The sequence below is a fragment of the Pecten maximus genome, chromosome 4 (assembly GCF_902652985.1).
Source record: "Pecten maximus chromosome 4, xPecMax1.1, whole genome shotgun sequence".
Lineage (NCBI taxonomy): Eukaryota > Metazoa > Mollusca > Bivalvia > Pectinida > Pectinidae > Pecten > Pecten maximus.
In genome coordinates, this window is record NC_047018.1 from 34051412 (window position 1) to 34075682 (window position 24271).

General features: G+C 35.8%; 1 protein-coding gene across 1 annotated transcript in view; it reads right to left on the minus strand.

Moving 5' to 3' along the window:
* Window positions 1-23008, minus strand: part of LOC117325902 (orexin receptor type 2-like) — a 40379-nt gene extending 17371 nt beyond the window's left edge. Inside the window, exons 1-2 of the mRNA XM_033882406.1 lie at window positions 21919-23008; window positions 5128-5500 (exon numbers count right to left, since the gene is read on the minus strand). Coding sequence (XP_033738297.1) covers window positions 5128-5500; window positions 21919-22311 — 766 coding nt within the window. The 5' untranslated portion in view covers window positions 22312-23008. The remainder of the gene's footprint in view (window positions 1-5127; window positions 5501-21918) is intronic.
* Between the last annotated feature and the right edge of the window lie 1263 nt (window positions 23009-24271).

Sequence of the window (24271 nt, forward strand, 5' to 3'; positions counted from 1 at the left end):
ACATCTTATTTTACTGAGTTTAAACTATTTCACCTGTTTGACGAAAATAGCTTTTGTGTTTAAGTTTGCAGCTGCATGACCCATTTCTTGAAATGATTCTTCAATTATGGTTTCCTTTGTTCTACGACTACAATCTATCTATAAATAGATTCATTACTAGTCGATCATATACTGTGTACTAGCATCACTAGCATTTGTTCCTTGACGGATGGTTATAATCTAACGGGTTTAGAAATTTGATACAAAACATTAACTTTCCTTTCCGTTTAAATTGGTATTTGGATATAACCAACAAGTGGATAATTAATTGTACTGGAGCGAGATATATAATCTCTATAAAAATCGTAGATTGATATGAAGACCTCCTTCCGTCTTCCATGACCAGCTTTGTTTTGCCGAGATAGCTCTTGAGTAAACTTGTAGTCAATATTGTGAAAATTGCATTCTGTAAATAATATGCCAATTATGTAAGATACGTAGACTGTCTGCTGGATTAATTGAGTATTGAGTGGATATCGCTGTCCCAAAGCGGCGACTGCTCATGGCTTTGTAGCGAGACAAAAAAAAATCCGAGCTAACGGCCCAACGACCATATAATATACTGATATATATATAGGGTTTCAACCTACTGATTTAACAGTGTGATACATTTCCTACGATTGTAGGAGGTGAATACAAAAATCTTTAAATATCAGATTAAATGTTTTAAATGTTTTCCTAATATAGAAGTTTTAAATCAATAAACAAATATTCATTCATTTTTTCAAAATCGACAGGATATTGTGTACTGAATTCAATTAAAACACAAATGTAAGAATGCATTTAAAATATACATACAAATGAAATCCAAACCGATATATGTCATCTTTTTTGTTATTTCTATTTTTTCTATTTAAAATGGAACTACAGTTACATGAGTCAGTGAGCGACATGGATAGATTTTCACCGATGAGAAGTTCCCTTTCAAATATGAAACAGTGGAAGATATAAATACATATGTCCATCATGGATTAAGTTTTGTCAGTGGAAGCGTTGTGCAGCTGATCACCAACTTCATCAATTAACTCTTTGAGGCGCGTTAAAGGACTAGTTGTGTCCCCACCTTCCTCCATCCCCTCATGGGGGATCAGTGATGAATTGTCTAAATTAAGGCAGCACTGGGGAACCGCAGGTTAGGGTCTGCTGCATCCCACTGAATTTTAATCGTAGGAGGTGATCCCCTGTTTAATCGGGATTTCCTTCATGTCAGTCCATTGCGCAACTGTACCACGAAGAATAAATATCTTATCCTGTCTTCCCCCGTCTCTCCCTATAATTTGTTTTCTTCTGGTATCTCCTTAACATATGTCCTCATATAACCCCGGCTGCTGTTGTCACCTTCATCTGTCCGCATGTAATCCCGCTTGTTGGCGTTTCATTCACTCCTGTCCTTTAATAAACCCGACTGTTGTTTCCTACACAACCGTCCGCGTATCACCGTGACTGATGTCTCTTTCTCATCCAACCTCATATTATCCTTCACATCCATTCTTATTTGACGCTTTATAATGTCTCCTTCACACCCGTCATCGTATGACCCTGACTAATGTCTTTTTCACATCCATCCTCATGACCTTTGCTGATTTCTCCTTAACATCCATCCTCTTATGACTCTGAATCATGTCTCTTTCACACCCGTCCCTATATGACCCTGACTGATTTCCCTTTCACACCAGTCTTCATATGGCTCTGACTGATGTCTCCTTCGAACCCGTCGATGCATGACCCTTGACACCTGAGAGGACGTTTAACCTCGTAAACCAATCAAGCAGACATCACCCATTATGATTTATAATACATTGTTTTTTTTCAGTAGCATAAAAACCTATAAACAATTGTTAAGAGTAAAAACGTCGACCAAAAGCATTTTTTACCCCTGTTGAAATAGAAATTTTCTTTCAACAGTCGCTTAAGATCAATCAAATCGACTTTAATGAATCGTGTTATCGCAAAATATACCTTGCTGAAAAAATACCACAGTCCACAACACAAATGAACTGTTAATACTTTTCTAATTTTATTACGACTATGATAATCCGAAAATAAGTAGCGTTGTAAAAACCATTTATTTATTGTATATGCAAGTGAATATATATCTGTAACCAAGTCATTACCTGTCAATACCCTGTATCACTTAGAGAAAACTAGCTACAGTAATATAGTGTCTGTACCGATTACTGACAAAACATGTATGTAGTCTCCAGTAGCTCTAATGAACAAGAAAACCAGGAATAGCTTCCTGGCCACTTCCTGTTCACAAAGTCGCTCAGTCCACTATGAACCTTTTGTTGTAAAGAACCATAAGCCTCCTGGGGAGGAATCTTTGTTCAATTAAGTTTCTGTCCCTTAGTCACCAAATGATTGTTTTCAATCTTCATTGATATTTTTTTCAGATTATGTACGGTATTAGTACCGACATGGTAGATTTTAAACAATGCACGAAAATCGCCATTTTCTTATTATTTTCCACGTGAAGTTTCAAATTGAATTTTATATGAAATATCCATTACATATATGAACTGGAATCATTTTATCACACGACTTGTCAAAAATTAGGTCATAACAGAAATGGCGCGATATAAGAACACTATGCAATAAATTAATAAATCAAGTAATATATCGATTAAACATTTGTCCTAGTTCAATGAGTGACCAAGAACCCAAGAATGGAAAAAAATGAATTCATATTCAAAATTATAACATTTAAGTATTTACTGAATACCACGCGGCCAAATTACGATATATTTCAGTATCATTATTAATAAACTGTATCATAAGATCTAATTCCCATTTCCCATTTTTCCCGAAATGTTCACATCTAATAATATTAGATAATAGTTATCATGTATCAACAGAAACGTCACTTAAAGAAGACTGTTTAAAACATCAAACAGGGAAAACATAACCATCATTGCATTAATTTTTATATAACTGAACTGTACCTTTTTATATATTTTTATTATCAAAATTCACAATACCAATATCGAAGAACAGGCGACTGGAATGGTTCACTATGTCACAAATAAGGTATTACACAACAACTTAAAATGTGTACTTAAATTTGGCTGAACATTACTCACATGAAAACAAAATTAGAGTATCGCATTTGCTACCATCAAAATAGCCCATGGATAAGTATTTACATGACTTTTTGGAGTTTCTTTGTCAAGGAAAAATATGGAAGGTTGATTTATGTCAAATATAAATATCATGTGACATCTGCGCAGAAATATACTTCCATGCTCAAGTAATGCCATTTTTCGAAAATAAGTGGAAATGAATATATTTTGAAATATAAAAAAAAAATAAAAAATTACGTGTACTTTTTTTTCGGAAATAGTTTTCGCAGGACGTGCTTATACGATTTGTGTTAATCACACACCATGCACATTTGACATTTTCCATTTTCTTACGTGATAAACACAGATTTAACACGTAAATTTGATTATTTTTAGAATTCTCCGGAAATTTCTTTCCGTGTATTTGCCTTAGCGGATGCAGTTTAGCTTAAAAATGCATTACATTGCAGATTATTTGTTTATATTCTTGCGTATGAAGCAAATATGTGGAAACGAGCCGAGATCGGGAATCGATAATAATATTGTTCATATGATGATTAAAAGCCACATAGGAAAGATTTGAGATACTTTTAAAACAAATCAATATGACTTACGGTAATACCAAATCGATTAGTCATCTACCTGACGAAGAAATCTACCAACAGTAAAATTAAGCGACTGTTCCGGCTGTAGTAAAGAACCTTTTAACACTGTGTCTTGAAAATGTCAAAATAAATGTCCAAGTCTAATAAAAGTCCAATGAACCTGCTTACTACCCAAGCATGGCCATATGTTTGTCTATGAAACCCAGCATTTGCGAACACTGATATGAACAATTCGATACACATATAATGCATTAGTACTCTCAGACTTGCTTTGAATACCGCAATGGAAGACCTCAAAGGTGACCGAAAGTTCTACGCGATTATTAAGTCAAGCTATGTCATGAAATATCTTTTTATCGTTTTATCCTTTTTGTTTGTTGTGAACTAGATAATTGGGGTACATAAATGTTACGGTATAGATTAAAAAATGATGTACAATTTACCAAAGTATATAGGCTTTCTGAAGTCAATAACAGTCAAGGGATTAACAGGATCAGTATCACTTAACTTATTAAGCTTATAGAGTTTTAATGTTGGGGGGAAAGGGGCGGGTTGAGGGGCGGGTTGAGGGGAAGCGAATTGTAGGAAGATTTGAAAAGGAAGACGAAAGAGATAATGGAATAAAGGGTTTACCAATAAATAGAGGTTAGCGGGGGTCGATGGGAACGATGGAGTTTCGCGATTAATAGGGAATGGATACGGCAAGCGTGATGATGGGGTCAATTGATTTGCAGAGAAGTGGAAAGGGACGTTTGATCTCAGACGTTAAATATCATGAAGAGATGATAAGGACGATGATGCTTACAAAAGAGAAAGTTCAAGAAGAGCAATTTGTCCAATATTTCGATGTACAATGAAATTCTGCTACCTTTATCATCCATTATTTTGTCGAGTTTTGTTTAAAGCACTGTCTACCAAACTGAATGCATTTTATATATCAATGCTATCACTGATGGAAATTAAATGCATGAAACAGTCATGCTCAGTATTATAGTGCTTTAAAGGGTTAAGTTCACTTTGACATACCTTACTGTTCTAAACACTTGTAAAAACTCAGCAGTTGTTCAAATCTTCCGAACATGTACATAGACATCAGGGCAAAGCAGACGAAATACAATAAAACAAATTAATCCGGATTATAATGCTAATGGAAGTGATAATGATAAATCGCAGATATATATCAATGTCTAGATATCAAGTGAATCATATAATGTGTTGCTATGTCTTACCGCTATCGGAGAGTTAATTAACCTTTTAAGGCTTCTTGCAACATTCATTATCATTCATAACTATCAACAAAATGTTGCCTGAGAGTTGAATGCATTGAGGGCAATATCCGTCGACGGAGAAGAAATTTGATTATGTTTATGGCGATTGAGGAGAAAGGGGGATCAGGAGGTCGGAAACTGAATAAAGCTACTTACTAGTTTCGGCTGTTCCAGGAATATCGTTCCTCCATAATTGGCGGGAAATCACGGAATACGTGAAGGCCATAAGACATATAGGGATTGAGTAGAGGACAACTAGAATAAATAACTGGTAATTATGGTCATAGTTTACCGGCCACTCCTTTCCACAGTGCACTAAATACTTCGTGACTTGACGCGGAACTATTTCCCACAGCTTATTGTAAATTAATTCCGGTATAGATGCAGCCATTCCGGCCAGCCATATCACAACAATGATCTTGATAATCGTCCGGTTGGTGAGTCTGACTTTCAGTGGTTGGCAAATGGCGAAGTACCTCTCGACAGATATCGCGCTCAGTGTGAGGACGGAGACAGCTACAGAAGTGGTCTGGGGAAGAAAAACAAATTAAATCAGTTGATACGTATACTCTTTATGACGGAATTAGTCTTATTTGATCATGCATATGTATCTTTCTGCCGATCAAGTTATTGAATAAGCCAATTTTATAAGAATCATCTGATGTTTTGTGTCGTTTTGGTAAATAAATACATGTAGTATCAACAAAATTTTTTTTCTTTATATCAAATTGAATCATTTTTTCGTTTAGTTGGCATGACAACATTATATAATTAAATATATATATATTTCAGTATAGCAATCTATCAGTTATATTGTCAATTAATCTAACTGACTAAATGTACATGCTTTTTGGCTTTGCATCTTAAACTATAACCAAATAATATATATGATTGTAGAGTACCATATGCCCATATGCATTGTAAGTAATAATGAATTCGTGTTGCAGGCATACATTGCTAGTTGGTAACCTAATTGATATTTCTGAATAATTCAATCTTACATGTGACAGGCATTTTATTAGATTAAATATTTATGTCTATAATGTAAAATGTGACAACACCGTGGTAACGTCGCTTTTGATTAGCTGATACTGCGGCGAAATACTATCTAAGAGAAAAGAGTCGTTTTTATTTGTAAGTGAATATATCGAAACGAAACTCATGTACAATACTGATATACTGTTGGCGTTAATTTAGTTCCCATTTGGTAATTATTTGTGAGTGATAGTTGATATTTCCGGCGTTCTGATGTATAGTATGAATGAACCTGTCTGGTATAATATGTAGGTTATTCGCTAAGGAGATAATCGATGCCGAAACACCTTGAGGTTCAGTCACACATGCTGATTCCCACGAGACTGAGAATACGGCCTCAAATCAGTTATCATCTGTACCGCAACACAAGTGAATGGGTTTGTTATAGGATCGCACAACCAGGTCGAGGGTCAAGGTCGACATGAGCATTCGTGATATTTGAATATACGTATCATTAATTGATCAAAACATATATGTTGTATTCAATTTACCAAAGGAACGTGACTAGAACGTGATAGAAACACATTAGTTGACAAATTATCACGACTTTTATGCATTTTGCTGAACGGTCGAAGTGCATCACGCCATATATACATGATGATTGAATGGATTCAATCACCAGAGGACGTTTATTAAGATTGTAAGACTGATCGCAGTTCCTATCTAGATGAAGGTTTGACTACGGTGTCACGCGGAACATCACCTTTACCATAATTTGCTTAATTGCAGCTTTATCCCATGTCCTGCATAACTCATTCGGAACGCTTCTAGACATATCATCATATATCATATTCAATTAGACGCCATTGTTATATTCCATAAATGTGAACGAAAGAAATTACGAAGTATCAAATTATCTATCATATTAGAATAAAATGATTCAAGCAGCAGTGACATCCGTGTGATGATACAGATGAATGAACATGTCAGAGCTAATTTAATGTAAGCGTTCAAATCGAAATGACAGGTTGGTCATCCTTTGGAAAATCGTACAGTAATGCAATACAACATTTTATGATAATTTGTACATCACTGACACAGTAAAATATTTATTCATTTCATACCAAAGTAGTAATAAATAATAATTGATACTATACAGTTAAATCGAATAAAGAAGTTTGTCTTATTTCTAACCTTCCAAAAAACTTAAAATGGCCGATTTCGAGTATATAACTGCAACGTTCTAATGCTGGGGAACAACCAACCATTCGAACATACAAGGTTGCGCCAAGGATAAAATGTTTGGCAGCCTCTGATTTGTCAGTATATCATGAAGGTTCAAATTTGATTGTTAGCCTGATAAGGTAACTTATCATAGGTAATGATGATATCAATCTGGTAAGTCAGACTGCGTTTTTGTTCTAAAGTTAATGCCATAATAACAAAAAGAGAGCATTTAAGATTTCTTAGAATTTTCACTGTGGAACTCATCCAATTTCAAAATGACTACACTGGAAAAGTTTGAGCTAAATCACCTAGCATTTTTTTATTATTAAATGCTAAATAAGACGCTAAACTTTTGTTTTGAATCATAATGGTCAAATTAAATTCTAGAATTTTAATAATATACTCCAAAACGCTAACACTGAAGTTTATGGGAAAACAAGTGGTTGGTTCCTATACTAGAATCGGTTGTGCAATATGAAACCATATCACATATCACTGACACACCTAAATCCAAGTTTTCATTATCTAAATCCATAAATTGGCAGAACTCCATGGCAAAGACAGAGAAAAACCCAAATATACAACAAAGGCGTGCTTTAATGTGAATTTACGTCGAGATTGGCCGACAGAAATGTGATTGAAAAATACAGGTATTGGAGCAAACCAGCCCAAGACACCATCAATCGTCTGAAACTCTGTTTTAATCTCCGTATCACAGACCTTGACTGTGAAAGGATGCTGGTTACAGTGTTGGTCAAATTGACATACATCAATATACACGAAGATAAAAGAGTAAAAAACGTATTTTTTATGTGAATGTCATTCTAAACGACTTTTATAAAAGCAGAAACAAAACACATGACCAAAGAAAAACACGTGTGTGTGCGTTACATAACTCAAATCCTGTCTCAAGGTTGACTCAGTGCTGTGTTAGCATAAGAAAGTAGATATTAATGAGTTTTCGTCAGCATTAATGTGTTAAAACATGTTAACTTTCTCTAACAAGTGATGAAGTGGTTGAAGTTCTTCTACTTCAGACAAACTTACACACAAGCCCAGCGGCTAAACCAAACAAGTGCCTTTTCTAAGTGGTACGAGTAGTGAGACTTTCGCCAATATTCCTAACAGAGTCCCTATTGAACCACACAGACAGATAACCCCTTTGTATATGTATGAGTGTGTACAGACCTGTTCAGACGAGGGAAAGTAACGAATAGTCTACGAGTTCTCAATGTTTTGAATGGATAGTATTCATAAAAGGATTTGAAATCGAGGGTGGGGGGCAGACGCGATTCTGTTAAGAGCCATACGTACTGGTTTCGGTGCACTCAATTTCGATCAAAATACAAAATGATGAATAGGAACATCTTCATTATTTTCTATATGAATAGTATAGAAATTGCGATAAACGTAAATCATATCTTAACGTAATGTCTCAACACGACAATCGCTAAAACAAGATCACCGCTAAAATAATAGTTACCTTATTTGTTGACATACAAATTCGTATTAAGTCAACAAGTCATTTCCAAACAAAGCTGACGCGACTTACATATATTTTATATTACGTATATACAAATGTAGTACCTGAGTGGGCCGGTTCAGCAAGGACATCCCGAATGACACACGCGTATTTCATGCATGGAACAATCTGATTAAATATCATGTGAGTCGACTAAATAAATATATATTTTCTACTAGCTTCAAATCTGATAAAATATTTATAAAATGAAAAATGTGTTTTGAATCGAAGGCGCAGGTGTTGTATTAGAGTTTATTGCATCATGTGATATCAATTCTAACACCACGCTGTATATGTCAGTCGGTTAGGCATGATTAACTACGCCCGCGCCGGATAATGTAGGATTTCATGTTTTTAACTACATGCTGACGCAACATAATGATATGGTATATTCCTATGTATTGTAAACCGTCTTCCGTACGCAGCAACACGCGCGTTACATTGTTAATGTTGAAATCCCTTATAGGAAATCACAGACGAGGTCAGCATCTATTTGAATTGCCGTTGAATTGCACTTCATTTTCCATCGACGTTGTTAATACTCTAATTCGATTCAATCTTTTTTTTCACCGTGTCGTTATTATATATTATGATGACGGATTTGGATAAAATAAAGATATAGCAAGTAATTTTGTTTCTATCATTACGCGCTGATCGGAACAGCATTGCAATATGACAAATAGTTATATGCCAATAAAATTTCATCAAATTACATTTTCCCAATCAAACAGTTTCACCAACAGCCACGCGTTTTTTGAAACATCCAATTTTAAAATGTGAGAACAGATCTGGGGATCTTTGCGTCAATTAAAGTGTCATGCACGATGATTATGAGTACGAGATTTAAAGTGCTACAACATTATTAAAACGGCTTTAGAGAAAAATACAATAAGAAAACATGGCATGGCATAGTGTCTATGACTACGGTTAGATTCAACACTTCTAATGCATAATGAAATAGCCGCCCTATACCCTTAACCAAATTATGCGTCCGCGTCCAAACAGAGATGAATCTACCAAAGTGGATTATAGTCAAACCGATTTCTTCAAATATCAAAGAGGCAAATAGACGGAAACAGACTAATTCCAAATGTCATACAACTAAAGCAGGTAATGAAAGACAGCATCTCCATTACAGAATAGAGTGCAAAGAAATACGTGAATTTTGATCTGTAAACATTTCCGTGGACATAAACGTCGATATAAGGCATTCAAAACTAAAGTTGGGACAATTGAGGGGAGTGAAAGGCGGGGTCAAATTATCAGTATCAGAACGCTTGTCACTGCCGCAAATTCCTAGTGTAAAACCCCTGACTCTTGATGACTCCGGCGTCGTCTATTGCCTAAAACAGATATCGAACCTCTACAAACCTCTTTAAAGTATACCTTTCAAGACGATCAATTGAATGGAGGCCACAGCAATGTCGTAAAACTACCAAAACTGAACAACACGAAATGGCGGTTTTAAAGCTAAATTTGAGCCCAGCTTCCCTAACCCGGAAGGAAAACAAAGTAACTATGATAGTGGAAAAGCTTTGAACACGTGGTAATGATCACATATCGATATTATTTTGCAGCAACTTAACTCTGTTAATGAACAACGGAATGGTGCATAACATAGTAGCATAGACAATTTGGCAACTCATGAAAGGGCAAATGTCTTCCAACACAAACATAACGTTGTATTCTTGAGAAAGGAGATGAAAAAAGAAGCAGACAAGCACTACACATCATTAACGTGGATTCTAAGCGACATTAAAGTTCTCAAAGCAAGTGTAGTGCATAGTGCATATGATTACAAGCAACACAGAGAGGTTCCGAAAACCAGCTCGTCCATAAGTACAATGCGATTTCGGGTAACGCGTTAATGTCTTGATGTTAATGGTACAACTGATACAATGTTTGACATATGGAAGTTGAACTTAGAATACCGCTGCAAAATGATTTAGAGGTATAAGTGCTAAAATGAAGAGGAAACCGGATTGTATATACCATAGTCAATTTTACAATTGAGTATTGCTGCAAGAGGTAAGTGGCTAGTATAGGACTCAAATCTAAGGACGGAGTAACTTGCCTAAAATGAACTTCCCGGTTGGCAGCGAGAGTGATTCCCTGGTGATGCTGTCTACCAAGTTAAAGTAATGGAGCGCCTGTAATATATGATCACTGGCTTGATAAGGAAACATTCGGGACTGTTTTGAAGCTGTAAAACGGGGCAACGTATCATTACAGAAGTCTGGAAAAGCGATTTTATCCAGGAGTTCAATAGCGCAATCGCTTCTTCAAATAGCATTGAGAAGGGATGAATAATACAGCAGTGCTTTGTCTGATTTGGAAGCCAAAAGCAGAACGAATATGTGTGATAGATGTTGCCTCCCAGCAACGAAACTAACAAAGAGAACTGAAACAGTTGTCTGCAAAATATCATCAATATTATGAGCAAGGAGCAACATTGGTATGTGCCGATCTTAACAAAGACACATCATCTGAAAATAATATGTCTGTAATAACACATGATTTGACCGACAGAAACATTCTTAATATTGTGAATCTTCCAGATAGCTCCGTAGACAAGTAAATACCGTACATCAAACATTAATGTTATCACATCGTACAAATTCACAGTGCTTTCCCATACTCGCCGCGATTAAAGAATCCTTGCTTCCTAGAAAGTAGATATTTAATCAAATTGTAAATCCATTTTCTAATTGGAATAAAGCATCTTCTTTGAAGCTTGGCATCTCTGGAGAGCTTGTATAGTCACTCAACATCTTGAATTTAGATTCGATGGTATCCATAGAAATTATATTATACTGAATTTTCGTAATTGATGCAATTGTCATTTGACTTTAGGATGAACTGGCCAGTTAGTTACAGGCAGCGCGTAAGGTTGGTCGTAAAGAAACTTTTCCACCGCTTTCACTTTTTTCCGAAGCAAAATGCAGCGTGGACATAATGGTATATAATGATATTTTCCTACATGTATCCTTGGAGTGGACGGAGAAATGTTTATCTAGGGAGAACAGTTACCAAGGGATAGCCAGTCAAGTATATCTACTGAGATCATTTTTCTGCCCTGCCTTCAGGTTAGGATTTTTTTTGGTCCTTTATTTCCATATAGCTGTTAACTAAACATATTAACGAAATAATGTGCGTTATGTAAACTGATGACGGGATTGTTATTATTCTATATTGTAGTTGATGTATTGTTTTCAGTTCTAGATGTATCAACTAATGCCAAATGCTCAATAGCAAGCAAAAACAAGTGAACAATAGTGATCATAAGGATACATGTATATTTAACATGTTGAACAGACGTGTTTTATTCCCAGCAGAAATAGGGAAATAGTCCATGTGTCAGTCCGCGGAGCTTTTCTTGGGTTCAACTTGAAATTCGTTCAACTGATCTATTCTTAGTTTAGACACATGTCATACTTGTAAACTATTTTTCTTTTAGCTTTTGGTGACATTAATTATATTTCTGTTTTTTTTATATAAAATCAAAAAGCCAGAAATACAATGTTTACTGTGTGCACGCTTTTCCGGGCTACACGTGCCCTAGTTGTACCTTTAGCTATTTGCGACATTTCATTTCTGATATTTCTCTGTTTCTTTAAAATCAAAAAGCCAGAAATACTATGTTTACTGATGTAGATGCCCTAGTTAAACCTTTTTTTCTTTCAGCGGTATTGCATTTTTTCATATTTTGTATTTTCAAATGTCAACTGCCGGAAATAGCTACCAAGTGTTTATATTGATTTGAATTACACATTTAATACGATGCATATTGCATTTACTTTACTTTTTTATGATTCTCAACAACAGGTCGTGGGCTATGCGACTCATTTTTACTTTTGGTTTTTCAAATTTCTAAAATAGCAGGCAATGATTTGCATTCATGAATGTCACTTCCGGTTAAACACACGCTATTATCCAGAACTGGCAAATTGTCGCAAACCTCGGTTTCACTGAACGATGTATTTTGTAACTCGTACCTCGACAATTATCTTTTCGCCATTAGATGTATTGTAGCATGAATGAGTTTTGTCCTTGGGCCGGTACAAACAAACGTCGTTAAGATTGGTACTAGATGATCTCTTGTCGCCAAGCAATGAAAGGAACCTACCACGTACGTGGGTAACATAACTAGTCCATTCCCTTATCATTGTGATGGACAAAGATATGTACATGATGCCAATTTAATTATGTTGATCCTCATTAAAGTAGGCACCATCCTTAAAAGACATCATTGGGTTGTGTTGACGTTAAAAAATACCAATAAAATATCAAGGAAATTCGCATAGTATTGCTTGAAAAATAATCAGTACTATACGGCGAAGAGATTTATGGACCGAAAGTTGGACGAATATAGACAGACAGACATACGGACACTGTGAAGGTAGTATTTGAAACCTAAATCAATTAATGATTCATTAAACAAAGAGCTTTATACTCGTTATTATTTTCTTATCTTTTAAATTAAACAATTGCAACACAAAGAATTCTATCGCACTCGGCCTGTATTTTACTTTTGTATATATATAGTCTGGTGGGAACTATAATGTACTTATCATATGTTTGTTTGGTAATTTCAATGACTGTATCATACGGAAGTTATATGGAGAAGGCTTATAACGGGTTTGCATTTGTAATACAATTTGTCGAAATTGAATCTTCAAACACTCCCGATGTCTTCCTACGCGGAAGATGGAATGTAGTTTGTACAATTTAAAGTGTTAACTGTTATATAATTCAGTAGAAAACATGCCGGAAAAGTTAAGGACCACGATGACAAATGCAGACTGTTATTAGATTAGAAATATTTTATTGTCATAAAGGTAACAAAGGGATTGGTAATACGTTATTTTTGTAGTTTAACTCACGCCCTCTCATCGTATAGGGGAGAATATACAGTATTCAATCCAAAGTGTACAGTATGTGTGGGATTGCCGTTGGGAGTGTCAGTACATGGCGCGCTGTATGGTATCAATGTCTTGGTGGTGGGTTGTTGTTGAAATAACAACGTTATTACACTATACCTAAGAATGTCCAGTACTATTTCCTTATAGCTTGATGTGGGAGTCAGAATACGATTGGTGTTATTTGATCCCCGTATAACACATAGCATTACTGGATTTCTAGTTAATTAGCGAATGTTAGATAGAACAGCATGTCATTATGTGTCTTAAGTGAAACGGATCGTAAAAACTTCCAAACAAACACCAATAATTCCGCTCTCTCTCTCAGATAATGACATTAAATTGTCGATGTATGAATACTAAGTAAGATCAATCGGAATTTAAACCAAATACCCGGATGTATCGGGTCATGCCGAGGTGAAGTCTCGGTTTGACATCGGAAACGGTCCCTATCTATTAGTTGGAGGACACATGCGCGATAGTCGTCTCCGACAAAATTAATATTCGTGTTGTGAACAATCAAGTAAACCAGAAGACCTTGAAAACTGAACGCGTAATTTAGTGGAAAACCAGATCAGCAAGAGTGATTAGGGTATTGTAGTATAATTCTAAAATTAATCAGAAAAAAATTCCATATAAATGACTCGCTGATATTGTATCGAAAGTACTTCCGGAAAGGCATTGGTGTGGTTCATGTAACAAACAAGCTCCTATCTCTACAAGGATTCCATTGTACATTACGTCCTAGCAGTGTTTTGTGTTATTTTGGTGTGTCGTACTGTGGTGTCGTACTGTGGTGTGTCGTACTGTGGTGTCGTACTGTGGTGTGTCGTACTGTGTTGTGTCGTACTGTGGTGTGTCGTACTGTGGTGTGTCGTACTGTGGTATCGTACTGTGGTGTGATACTGTGGTGTGTCGTACTGTGGTGTGTCGTACTATGGTATGTCGTACTGTGGTGTGATACTGTGGTGTGTCGTACAGTGTTGTGTCGTACTGGGGTATCATACTGTGGTGTGTCGTACTGTGGTGTGTCGTACTGTGGCGTGTCGTACTGTGGTGTGTCGTACTGTGGTGTGTCGTACTGTGGTGTGTCGTACTGTGGAGTCGTACTGTGTTGTGTCGTACTGTGGTATGTCGTACTGTGGTGTGTCGTACTGTGGTGTGCCGTACTGTGGTGTGTCGTACTGTGGTATCGTACTGTGGTGTGTCGTACTGTGGTGTGTCGTACTGTGGTGTGTCGTACTGTGGCGTGTGGTACTGTGTTGTGTCGTACTGTGGTGTGTCGTACTGTGGTGTGTCGTACTGTGGTGTGCCGTACTATGGTGTGTCGTACTGTGGTATCGTACTGTGGTGTGTCGTACTGTGGTGTGCCGTACTGCGGTGTGTCGTACTTTGGTGAGCCGTACTGTGTTGTGATACTGTGGTGTGTCGTACTGTGTTGTGTCGTACTGTGGTGTGCCGTACTGTGGTGTGTCGTACTTTGGTGAGCCGTACTGTGGTGTGATACTGTGGTGTGTCGTACTGTGGTGTGTCGTACTGTGTTGTGTCGTACTGTGGTATCATACTGTGGTGTGTCGTACTGTGGTGTGTCGTACTGTGATGTGTCGTATTGTGGTGTGTCGTTCTGTGGTGGGTCGTTCTGCCATATGTTCTTTTATCATATGTCGTACTGTAATGTGCAGTGCTCTGATATGTCGCACTGTGATGTGTCGTCAGTCCTGCAGGTAGGGCGTACGAATTGTACCTGCTGCGCCTTGGCCCCCTGTGAGGGAGGCTTTGGGATCTGTCCCCTGGCCGCGACATAGCAGAGTCTTTAAACATCAGTATAATGTGACCAGGTGGGGTGTTCTGCTTGGTATATTCGGCAGTATGGTTCAGTGAGGTAACACTATAGATCGGCAAAAGTTCCGGACTGTCACAAGGAGACTTAACACGAATATACCGCAGCCTCCCATAACACAAATACGGAACTACCACACGCATGTACATGTATATTGCACGCACGGAGGTCGTCCTTAAATCTCTTCAGCTGTTGATAGGAAATTAACAACAATAAACCAAACAAATCCGTCTTACAGTGAAATGTCGGACTGGGGTATATGTCTTACTGTAATAAGCCATACTCTAATACTTCGTAATATCATACATTATACTGCAATATTTTGAGTAGTGCGTTACACTGGAATTAGATTTTAAAGCTACAGGAAAATCGCAATGGAATCCAATCAACATTAGGATGTTGCATTTTGGCCCGTTTAATTATGTTTATTTCAATTAGCGTTATTTATGATGTCGGCAACAAACATACGCTCGGTTGGGTCTTTCATTGTAGAAGCCTATTAGACAATGTCGTCTTCCATCAACGTTGGCGATCGAACCAGAATTCATAAGAGAAAGCATTTTGATACTCTTGGTATCCTTGAAAGTATCGATTGCAGTTACCTTAGAAACATCGAGCTTTGTAATTTAGAAAATACCGGAAATGCTATGAAAAAAGAAAAAATGATAAATAGAGAAATATGTACAGTAAGAGGATAACTTTGTATTCTATCAATCTATTTAATTGACTGAACACATCACGGTTTTATGCAGTCATATGTAGAATTATATGTTTCAAAATTTAACATAAAGTGTAGTCATACTGAAATGACAACCTGAAAAGATAGAGGTCATATTATAATAACAACATCCTAAATAGTCTTTACCGAAAATAACCTCACGCAGAGCTCAATCAGTATTTATATGCAAAGACTTAACTTGGAACAGAACCAAGCAATGATAAATTGGCAAATATTGGAAGTTCAGGGAATTCGTGTATCCCAGATATTGGAAGTACAGGGAATTCGTGTTTCCCAGATATTGGAAGTACAGGGAATTCGTGTTTCCCAGATATTGGAAGTACAGAGAATTCGTGTATCCCAGATATTGGATGTACAGAGAATTCGTGTATCCCCGATATAGGAATGATTGTTGTATGTAATTTTGTGACGCTGTGCCCTCTAATTCAATAAATCCCTATAAAGATATACAAAAAACACCATTCTACAGCGAGTAATTACGACTAATTGGTCGTTATTTAACTACGTTGTGTAATTAGGATGAATATGTCATTGTTTTCCTTCAATGACGTACGTCCGTAAACAAATGGTATTTTCGACTTTTCTCCAAAACTCCCTAAGTCGATTTTTGCAAGTAGCACAAAATATTTGTAAATTTGTAACAAATTACAGCGTTTGTAATTACCAGTACACACCCTTATGCAATTACAAAGATACTGTACGTCCTTTTTTGATAACAGTGTCACTAATTAATATACCAGGTCCCTATTTGGTGACATAATTATGACATCGCGTCACTATCTTATTACGGCGTGAGTAATTACTATAACATGTCCTTATTTAACATCAGTGTGAGTAATTACGATAACAGGTCCTTATTTAACATCAGTGTGAGTAATTACGATAACAGGTCCTTATTTAACATCAGTGTGAGTAATTACGATAACAGGTCCTTATTTAACAGCAGTGTGAGTAATTACTATAACATGTCCTTATTTAACATCAGTGTGAGTAATTACTATAACATGTCCTTATTTAACAGCAGTGTGAGTAATTACGATAACTTGTCCTTATTTAACAGCAGTGTGAGTAATTACGATAACATATCCTTATTTAACAGCAGTGTGAGTAATTACGATAACATATCCTTATTTAACAGCAGTGTGAGTAATTACTATAACATGTCCTTATTTAACAGCAGTGTGAGTAATTACTATAACATGTCCTTATTTAACAGCAGTGTGAGTAATTACGATAACATATCCTTATTCAACAGCAGTGTGAGTAATTACGATAACACTTCCTTATTTAACAGCAGTGTGAGTAATTACTATAACATGTCCTTATTTAACAGCAGTGTGAGTAATTACGATAACATATCCTTATTCAACAGCAGTGTGAGTAATTACGATAACACTTCCTTATTTAACATCAGTGTGAGTAATTACTATAACAGGTCCTTATTTAACATCAGTGTGAGTAATTACGATAACAGGTCCTTATTTAACAGCAGTGTGAGTAATTACTATAACATGTCCTTATTTAACATCAGTGTGAGTAATTACTATAACATGTCCTTATTTAACATCAGTGTGAGTAATTACGATAACATGTCGTTATTTAACAGCAGTGTGAGTAATTACTATAACATGTCCTTATTTAACATCAGTGTGAGTAATTACTATAACATGTCCTTATTTAACATCAGTGTGAGTAATTACTATAACATGTCCTTATTTAACAGCAGTGTGAGTAATTACGATATTATGTCCTTATTTAACATCAGTGTGAGTAATTACTATAACATGTCCTTATTGAACAGCAGTGTGAGTAATTACGATAACATGTCCTTATTTAACATCAGTGTGAGTAATTACGATAACATGTCGTTATTTAACATCAGTGTGAGTAATTACTATAACATGTCCTTATTCAACAGCGGTGTGAGTAATTACTATAACATGTCCTTATTTAACAGCAGTGTGAGTAATTACTATAACAGGTCCTTATTTAACATCAGTGTGAGTAATTACGATAACATGTCCTTATTTAACATCAGTGTGAGTAATTACTATAACAGGTCCTTATTTAACATCAGTGTGAGTAATTACGATAACATGTCCTTATTTAACATCAGTGTGAGTAATTACTATAACATGTCCTTATTTAACAACAGTGTGAGTAATTACTATAACAGGTCCTTATTTAACATCAGTGTGAGTAATTACGATAAACATGTCCTTATTTAACATCAGTGTGAGTAATACTATAAACAGGTCCTTATTTAACCATCAGTGTGAGTAATTACGATAACATGTCCTATTTACATCCAGTGTGAGTAATTACTATAACATGTCCTTATTTAACAACAGTGTGAGTAATTACTATAACAGGTCCTTATTTAAAAACATGGGGAGTAATTACGATAACATGTCCTTATTTAACAACAGTGTGAGTAATTACTATAACATGTCCTTATTTAACAGCGGTGTGAGTAATTACGATAGCATATCCTTATTTAACAGCGGTGTGAGTAATTACGATAACATGTCCTTATTTAACAGTAGTGTGAGTAATTACGATAACATGTCCTTATTTAACAGCATTGTGAGTAATTACGATAACGTGTCTTTATTTAACATCAGTGTGAGTAATTACTATAACGTGTCATTATTTAACAGCAGTGTGAGTAATTACGATAACATGTCCTTATTTAACAGCAGTGTGAGTAATTACGATAACAGGTCCTTTTTTACAGCAGTGCAAGTAATTACAATACACATCCTTATTCGATTACAGTGTATGTATTAACGATGATAAGTCATGATTTAGTTACAGTGTATAGAATTCCGGTACTCCAATATATAATAAAAAATCGAGTAATTGACTTTCAAACAAACAAATCCTGATATTTATTTCGTTCGAAGGAAATGTTACAAGGATAATTGCGTGCGTGATTCATGCCGATATTCGAGTAAAATAAATTACAAATGCCAGTAACTGGCCATGTTTGATTTCTGTAGAAAAATCTGCAAAATTGAAGAGAATTTAAAATGTTCCTTCCGTCTTTATACATGTACACGTTTACGCCCAAGTAATAAGTCTCCGGATCAACGTGTCCGTTTAGTTAATTATGTATTGTCGTGGACACAGGTACCAGTCACGATTTATTTTCTCAGAGAGTTGGCTGCTGGTTTTTTTTTTTCTTTTTTTTTTACACAAGCCAATAGGTTCACTTCAGTACGTGTACATTTTAACAGGACGGACACAGCACTAACGATTATGCATACATAAAGATTTATCGTATCAGGATTTTTTTATTTTTTTTTCTAATCCACTTCTTTTAGATACAACGAATTTAATTTCATTATTTTTTAACCATAATAATTGGTGGAGGAGGAGGGGATTACATATAATAATATTGTATGATCCTTTTTTCAATATTCGTTAAATACATTTATCATGCACGTGAACATGGCATGCACTCCCAACCAACGATCAATATTGCACAGTATTCGTGTTAAGTCCCTGTGATAGGATACGTAAAAGTTGCCCTGTGAAAAGCACAAGCTAGTTCGACAGTCTGCTGTGTTTGTTAAATATTTACATTGGCTCCATTAACATAATGCTAAGAGGCAGTTGCCACCATACGCCTATAACACCCAGTGCCTCAGGCTGTAACACCCAGTGGGTGATGTGACATTAAAAAAGGCGGGATTTTTTGTGTCGGTTTAGTTTTTTTCAAAGTTGACGAAAATGGTAAGACAATGTAAATATAAGTATTGAACAGTGGTTTTAATGTTGTTATAGTCGATATGGAAGCAAGATGTATAGGGGCAAATGTAGCATGGAAACCCTAACGGGTTCCCATGCCATTTGCCCACCATACATCTTGCTGCCATATCGACAAGATGTATAGGGACAAATGTAGCATGGAAACCCTAACGGGTTCCCATGCCATTTGCCCACCATACATCTTGCTGCCATATCGACTATAACAACATTAAAACCACTGTTCATTGCTTAAATGTACATCTAAATGAATGAGGGGCGATGAAGGAAAATACCACCGTACGAGTTTAAGATTTTGTTTCTCAAATCAAACCATGTACAATGTAACCGCTAAATTGATATACACCGTATTTGCTATTTTTGGTGGCGTAGAGATAATGATTCATTACCGGGGTGATTAATGATACGCTGTAAAATATGTTTTAAACATAACATCAGAATAAAGTGAAGCTTTTATAGATACGCAAAACACTTCTGATCAATAAAATTTAATTTATTTTCTAACATAAACATCCCAGTTTACATCCCGGCAAGCAGCGATAGGGACATCAATGGAATATACCTTGTCATTACACAATACATACTTACTAGTCTATCAGTGAAATTGACACTGGGTGAAGGTCACATGTAACTGGTATAATAGCTGGTGTGATATACGTACAATATATAATTCTACTGCAGGAGTAATGAAATAGTTAAATCGTTAGAAATAAAAATAAAAATAATGATAAAAATATTCTGTGAGCTGATGTAATTATTGAGCGTTAGTCTAATTTGCATATTGATTAAATATGATATGCTCAATCAATACGTTGTATTTAAACGGAAGTGATCAATTTTACGGGGAAAATCGTGATGTACGGATGTTGTTGCTCATTCCAGTTACAGAGTTATAATCAACACGGTGAATCGACGTTTTTTGTGTGATAATATATATTTCTTTGAAATATATTAACATGATATTCGTGTGACTTTACACCTTATGGACGAAACTCGTATCGCCCATGTTGATACATGTATACTGTTAAAATATCAACACATCTGGGTTTTCCATATAGCTGGTCTATATAACAACATACATGTATTTTTATTCAATAATGAGCCAGATTTTAAATTTTGATCGAGAACAATAAAAAAATTATCGACGAAGCTCATAATACATGTAGTTTTATTATTAGATATGATCCGATTTTCCTCGATTATTATTGTCACTTATTATCTAGTCACGTGGATGTCTGTATTTTGAGAAATTGACCTGAGGTTTCTAATTTTAGAGACAACGTGTTAATATTGCGTTCCCCAAATGTGAATTTCGTGTTATCAAGATATCTATTATAAAATGTCCACCTTTGTGCAAACAACTTTCATATCTAATATAAAGATAAAGAACATTTATCTCGGTCAATATCGTGTTATCTCAACGTGGTAAAATATAAAACATTGACTGAGGCGATTCTAATAGGTCGGTATACTGTAATACTGTAATGACCTCACAATAGGTGCATACATGATGAATTATCAAATCCGAAAAATGGTGAATTGATTTTATGATTTTAATGAAATTTAAAATGCATCTGTTCATTGACGAGTGACATTACATAATATTGCTATGGTATGGTAATATATTACATGTATGTAGACATTTATCTTCAGTTACATCATTCTGTCTTACATATATAAGCAGATTTTCTTTAACATTTACCTGTAGACACACATTTCTCTTACCTTTGTATATTTAATTCCTCACAAACTATATATGACTCATTAGCCGTGCTTTGAGTAACAAAAACTACCTTGATGTGATCTTCACATACTTCCAAATACCTAATCATCACTTAACTTCATATACCTAATTCTCACTACCTTGCGATACCAATCGTACACACCTAGTAGATATATAATTCTCATTCAAACATAAACCTCACATAAATGTAAATAAGTAAATTTTACTTACCTGTAGAAAAGGTATGATTTTACACATTATGTCCCCAAAATACCACGTCTCGGTTATGTGTGCTAGCATTGTAGTCGGTAGACAGAAGAAAATGACGAGGAAATCCGCAACGGCAAGGTTGAAGATGAATATGTTGACTACAGTTTGCATGTGATGGCTATGCCATATTACGTAACACACAAGGGCATTTCCAATAAGACCAAAACAGAACAAAATTCCATACACGACAATAAAGGCCCATTCCAGAGGACGCGGGAAAATATAATCCTCTATATGTTTCCGGCAGATTTCTGCGGACACACATCCGGTCAGCGATAAACACGAGTTAACACAGGGCTCCACTGTATCTACAACATTATACGCTAGAGACACGCCAAGTTTCTGTAACTCCATAACGACTAGTGTTTTAGATGTATCGTAACCCCACGTTGTATCAACAGCTTGTTCTGAGATGTATCAAACTAATTTCCAAAGTACACGAGGAGACCACCCTTGTTATACGGGTTTTACGTGTTAAAATCGTTACCAGATCGTCATCCTTTTGTTTCACTCGAAAGCAGAGATTTTAATTCCATCACTCTGGTACATACAACATGCAAATTTCCACTTCAGCGGTTTTACCTAAAATTAGTTATTGAACAAACATTTGTAAACTGTATTTATCCCTGAGGCATCCGGATTTCTCTGTGTGCGATGTGTTTAGATCTATCGAAAATCGTCCTAGCACAAATTCTGTGAAGTGTGCACGTTCCGTCCACAGTTACTCTCCGGAGTTAACTGCTATCACCAGACGATTCCAAGTATCCATAATCTGGAATTACGTCGTTGCATTTCTATTGGTATTGTTTGCCAGAGCAAAAATGCAATTTCCAAAATTTGTTTATCGTATCATCCATTTTCAATAATATAATCAAGTATCGGTTATTTTCCTCTAATATTTGATCATCAATATTAATATCAAACACACTCAAAGCTGGAAATATTTCCACTAACCGTTCTTTTACGTTGATACTCTTTACAAATGGTGCCTTCTATACAACTTTTATAACGAAATTTGTAAAAATTTCAAAACTGGTGTTTAGATGCTTGCTTATCGAATACGTGCTGCAAGCAAAACCTTCCCTGATATTATTAGCTGACAGAAAGCAAACATCTGATGATATGCATAGGCTTGACCGAAACACGCGTGACAGTTGTATAAATGACCATAGCTGGCCGAAGCGTCAGCTGGTAAGTACGGTCGGATATTCCAGTGCTTATGTATAACAAGCTACGTAGTATACAGCTTCTGCTCCATGAACACTGATGTCTAACATCCGTTGTTCCCGGCAAAATGACACTGTATCAATTAACCAGGCCCGTCGACCATTAAAGCCAGTCGAGAAACAACGACAAACTACTAGTGTGCCGTTTATAGTTTTGCGATGCAAATTGCCAGTCTGTATCGTAACAATCACCTGTCATTATTTTGCAATATAATCTAAAATTCTCTCGATTTTACAACTCTAAAATGAAATTAATTCCATATTATGTATCTATCTGTGCTTTGTAATTTACGTTTCCTCCATTAAAGAAATATATTTTTATATCGCATTTCACAGATATTTCATGTTTCCACCACACAACCGCGTCGGTAGTGTGAGATTATACAGCTATACGATATCATCAAAAAAACTATATTAGATTCAAAGGCAGATAGGCCTTAGGAAAGTGAGATATAATCTCTAAACTGGTAGAAACTTGATATAATTTTCTATCAAATACAAATGTGGAGTTCCGACATAGCGTGCGTCCACTGCGTTATACCACAGAATATTGGTAAATGTGTAAATTGATATAAAAAAATTTAATTGAAATTTCAACATTAAGAACATACTCTTGTTTTTAATTTCACCCTCTTAGTTTTCATTGGCTAGATTTATTTAGGTGATGTAGAACTCTATCAAGCCGTTATCATTTAAGTGTTGTTTGTTTTTGTTTTTTTTTTTTTTGTTGTTGTTTTTTTTTTTCTTGCTGGGTTTATTGCCCCGAGATCAGCCAGTGTCACTTTGAGGCGGGGTGCCATTGTAGTAGAAAGTGACTACCTCACTGAACAACATACGGGAGACCCGTCGCAGCATGTGTGTGTGTGGGGGGGGGGGGGGGGGGGGGGGAGGATTGCCTACTGCAAATCACAGTAACAGTACATAATATAGTCAGCTCCACACACTATAATATGGAAACGTCATCACTGAACATATACAGTAAATATAATATAAAAACACATGTCTCCATACAGAGACATTTCAATAAAACTTTGTCACATGAATAGATATCAATGTGACAAAGTTGTTTTGAAATGTCTCTGTATGGA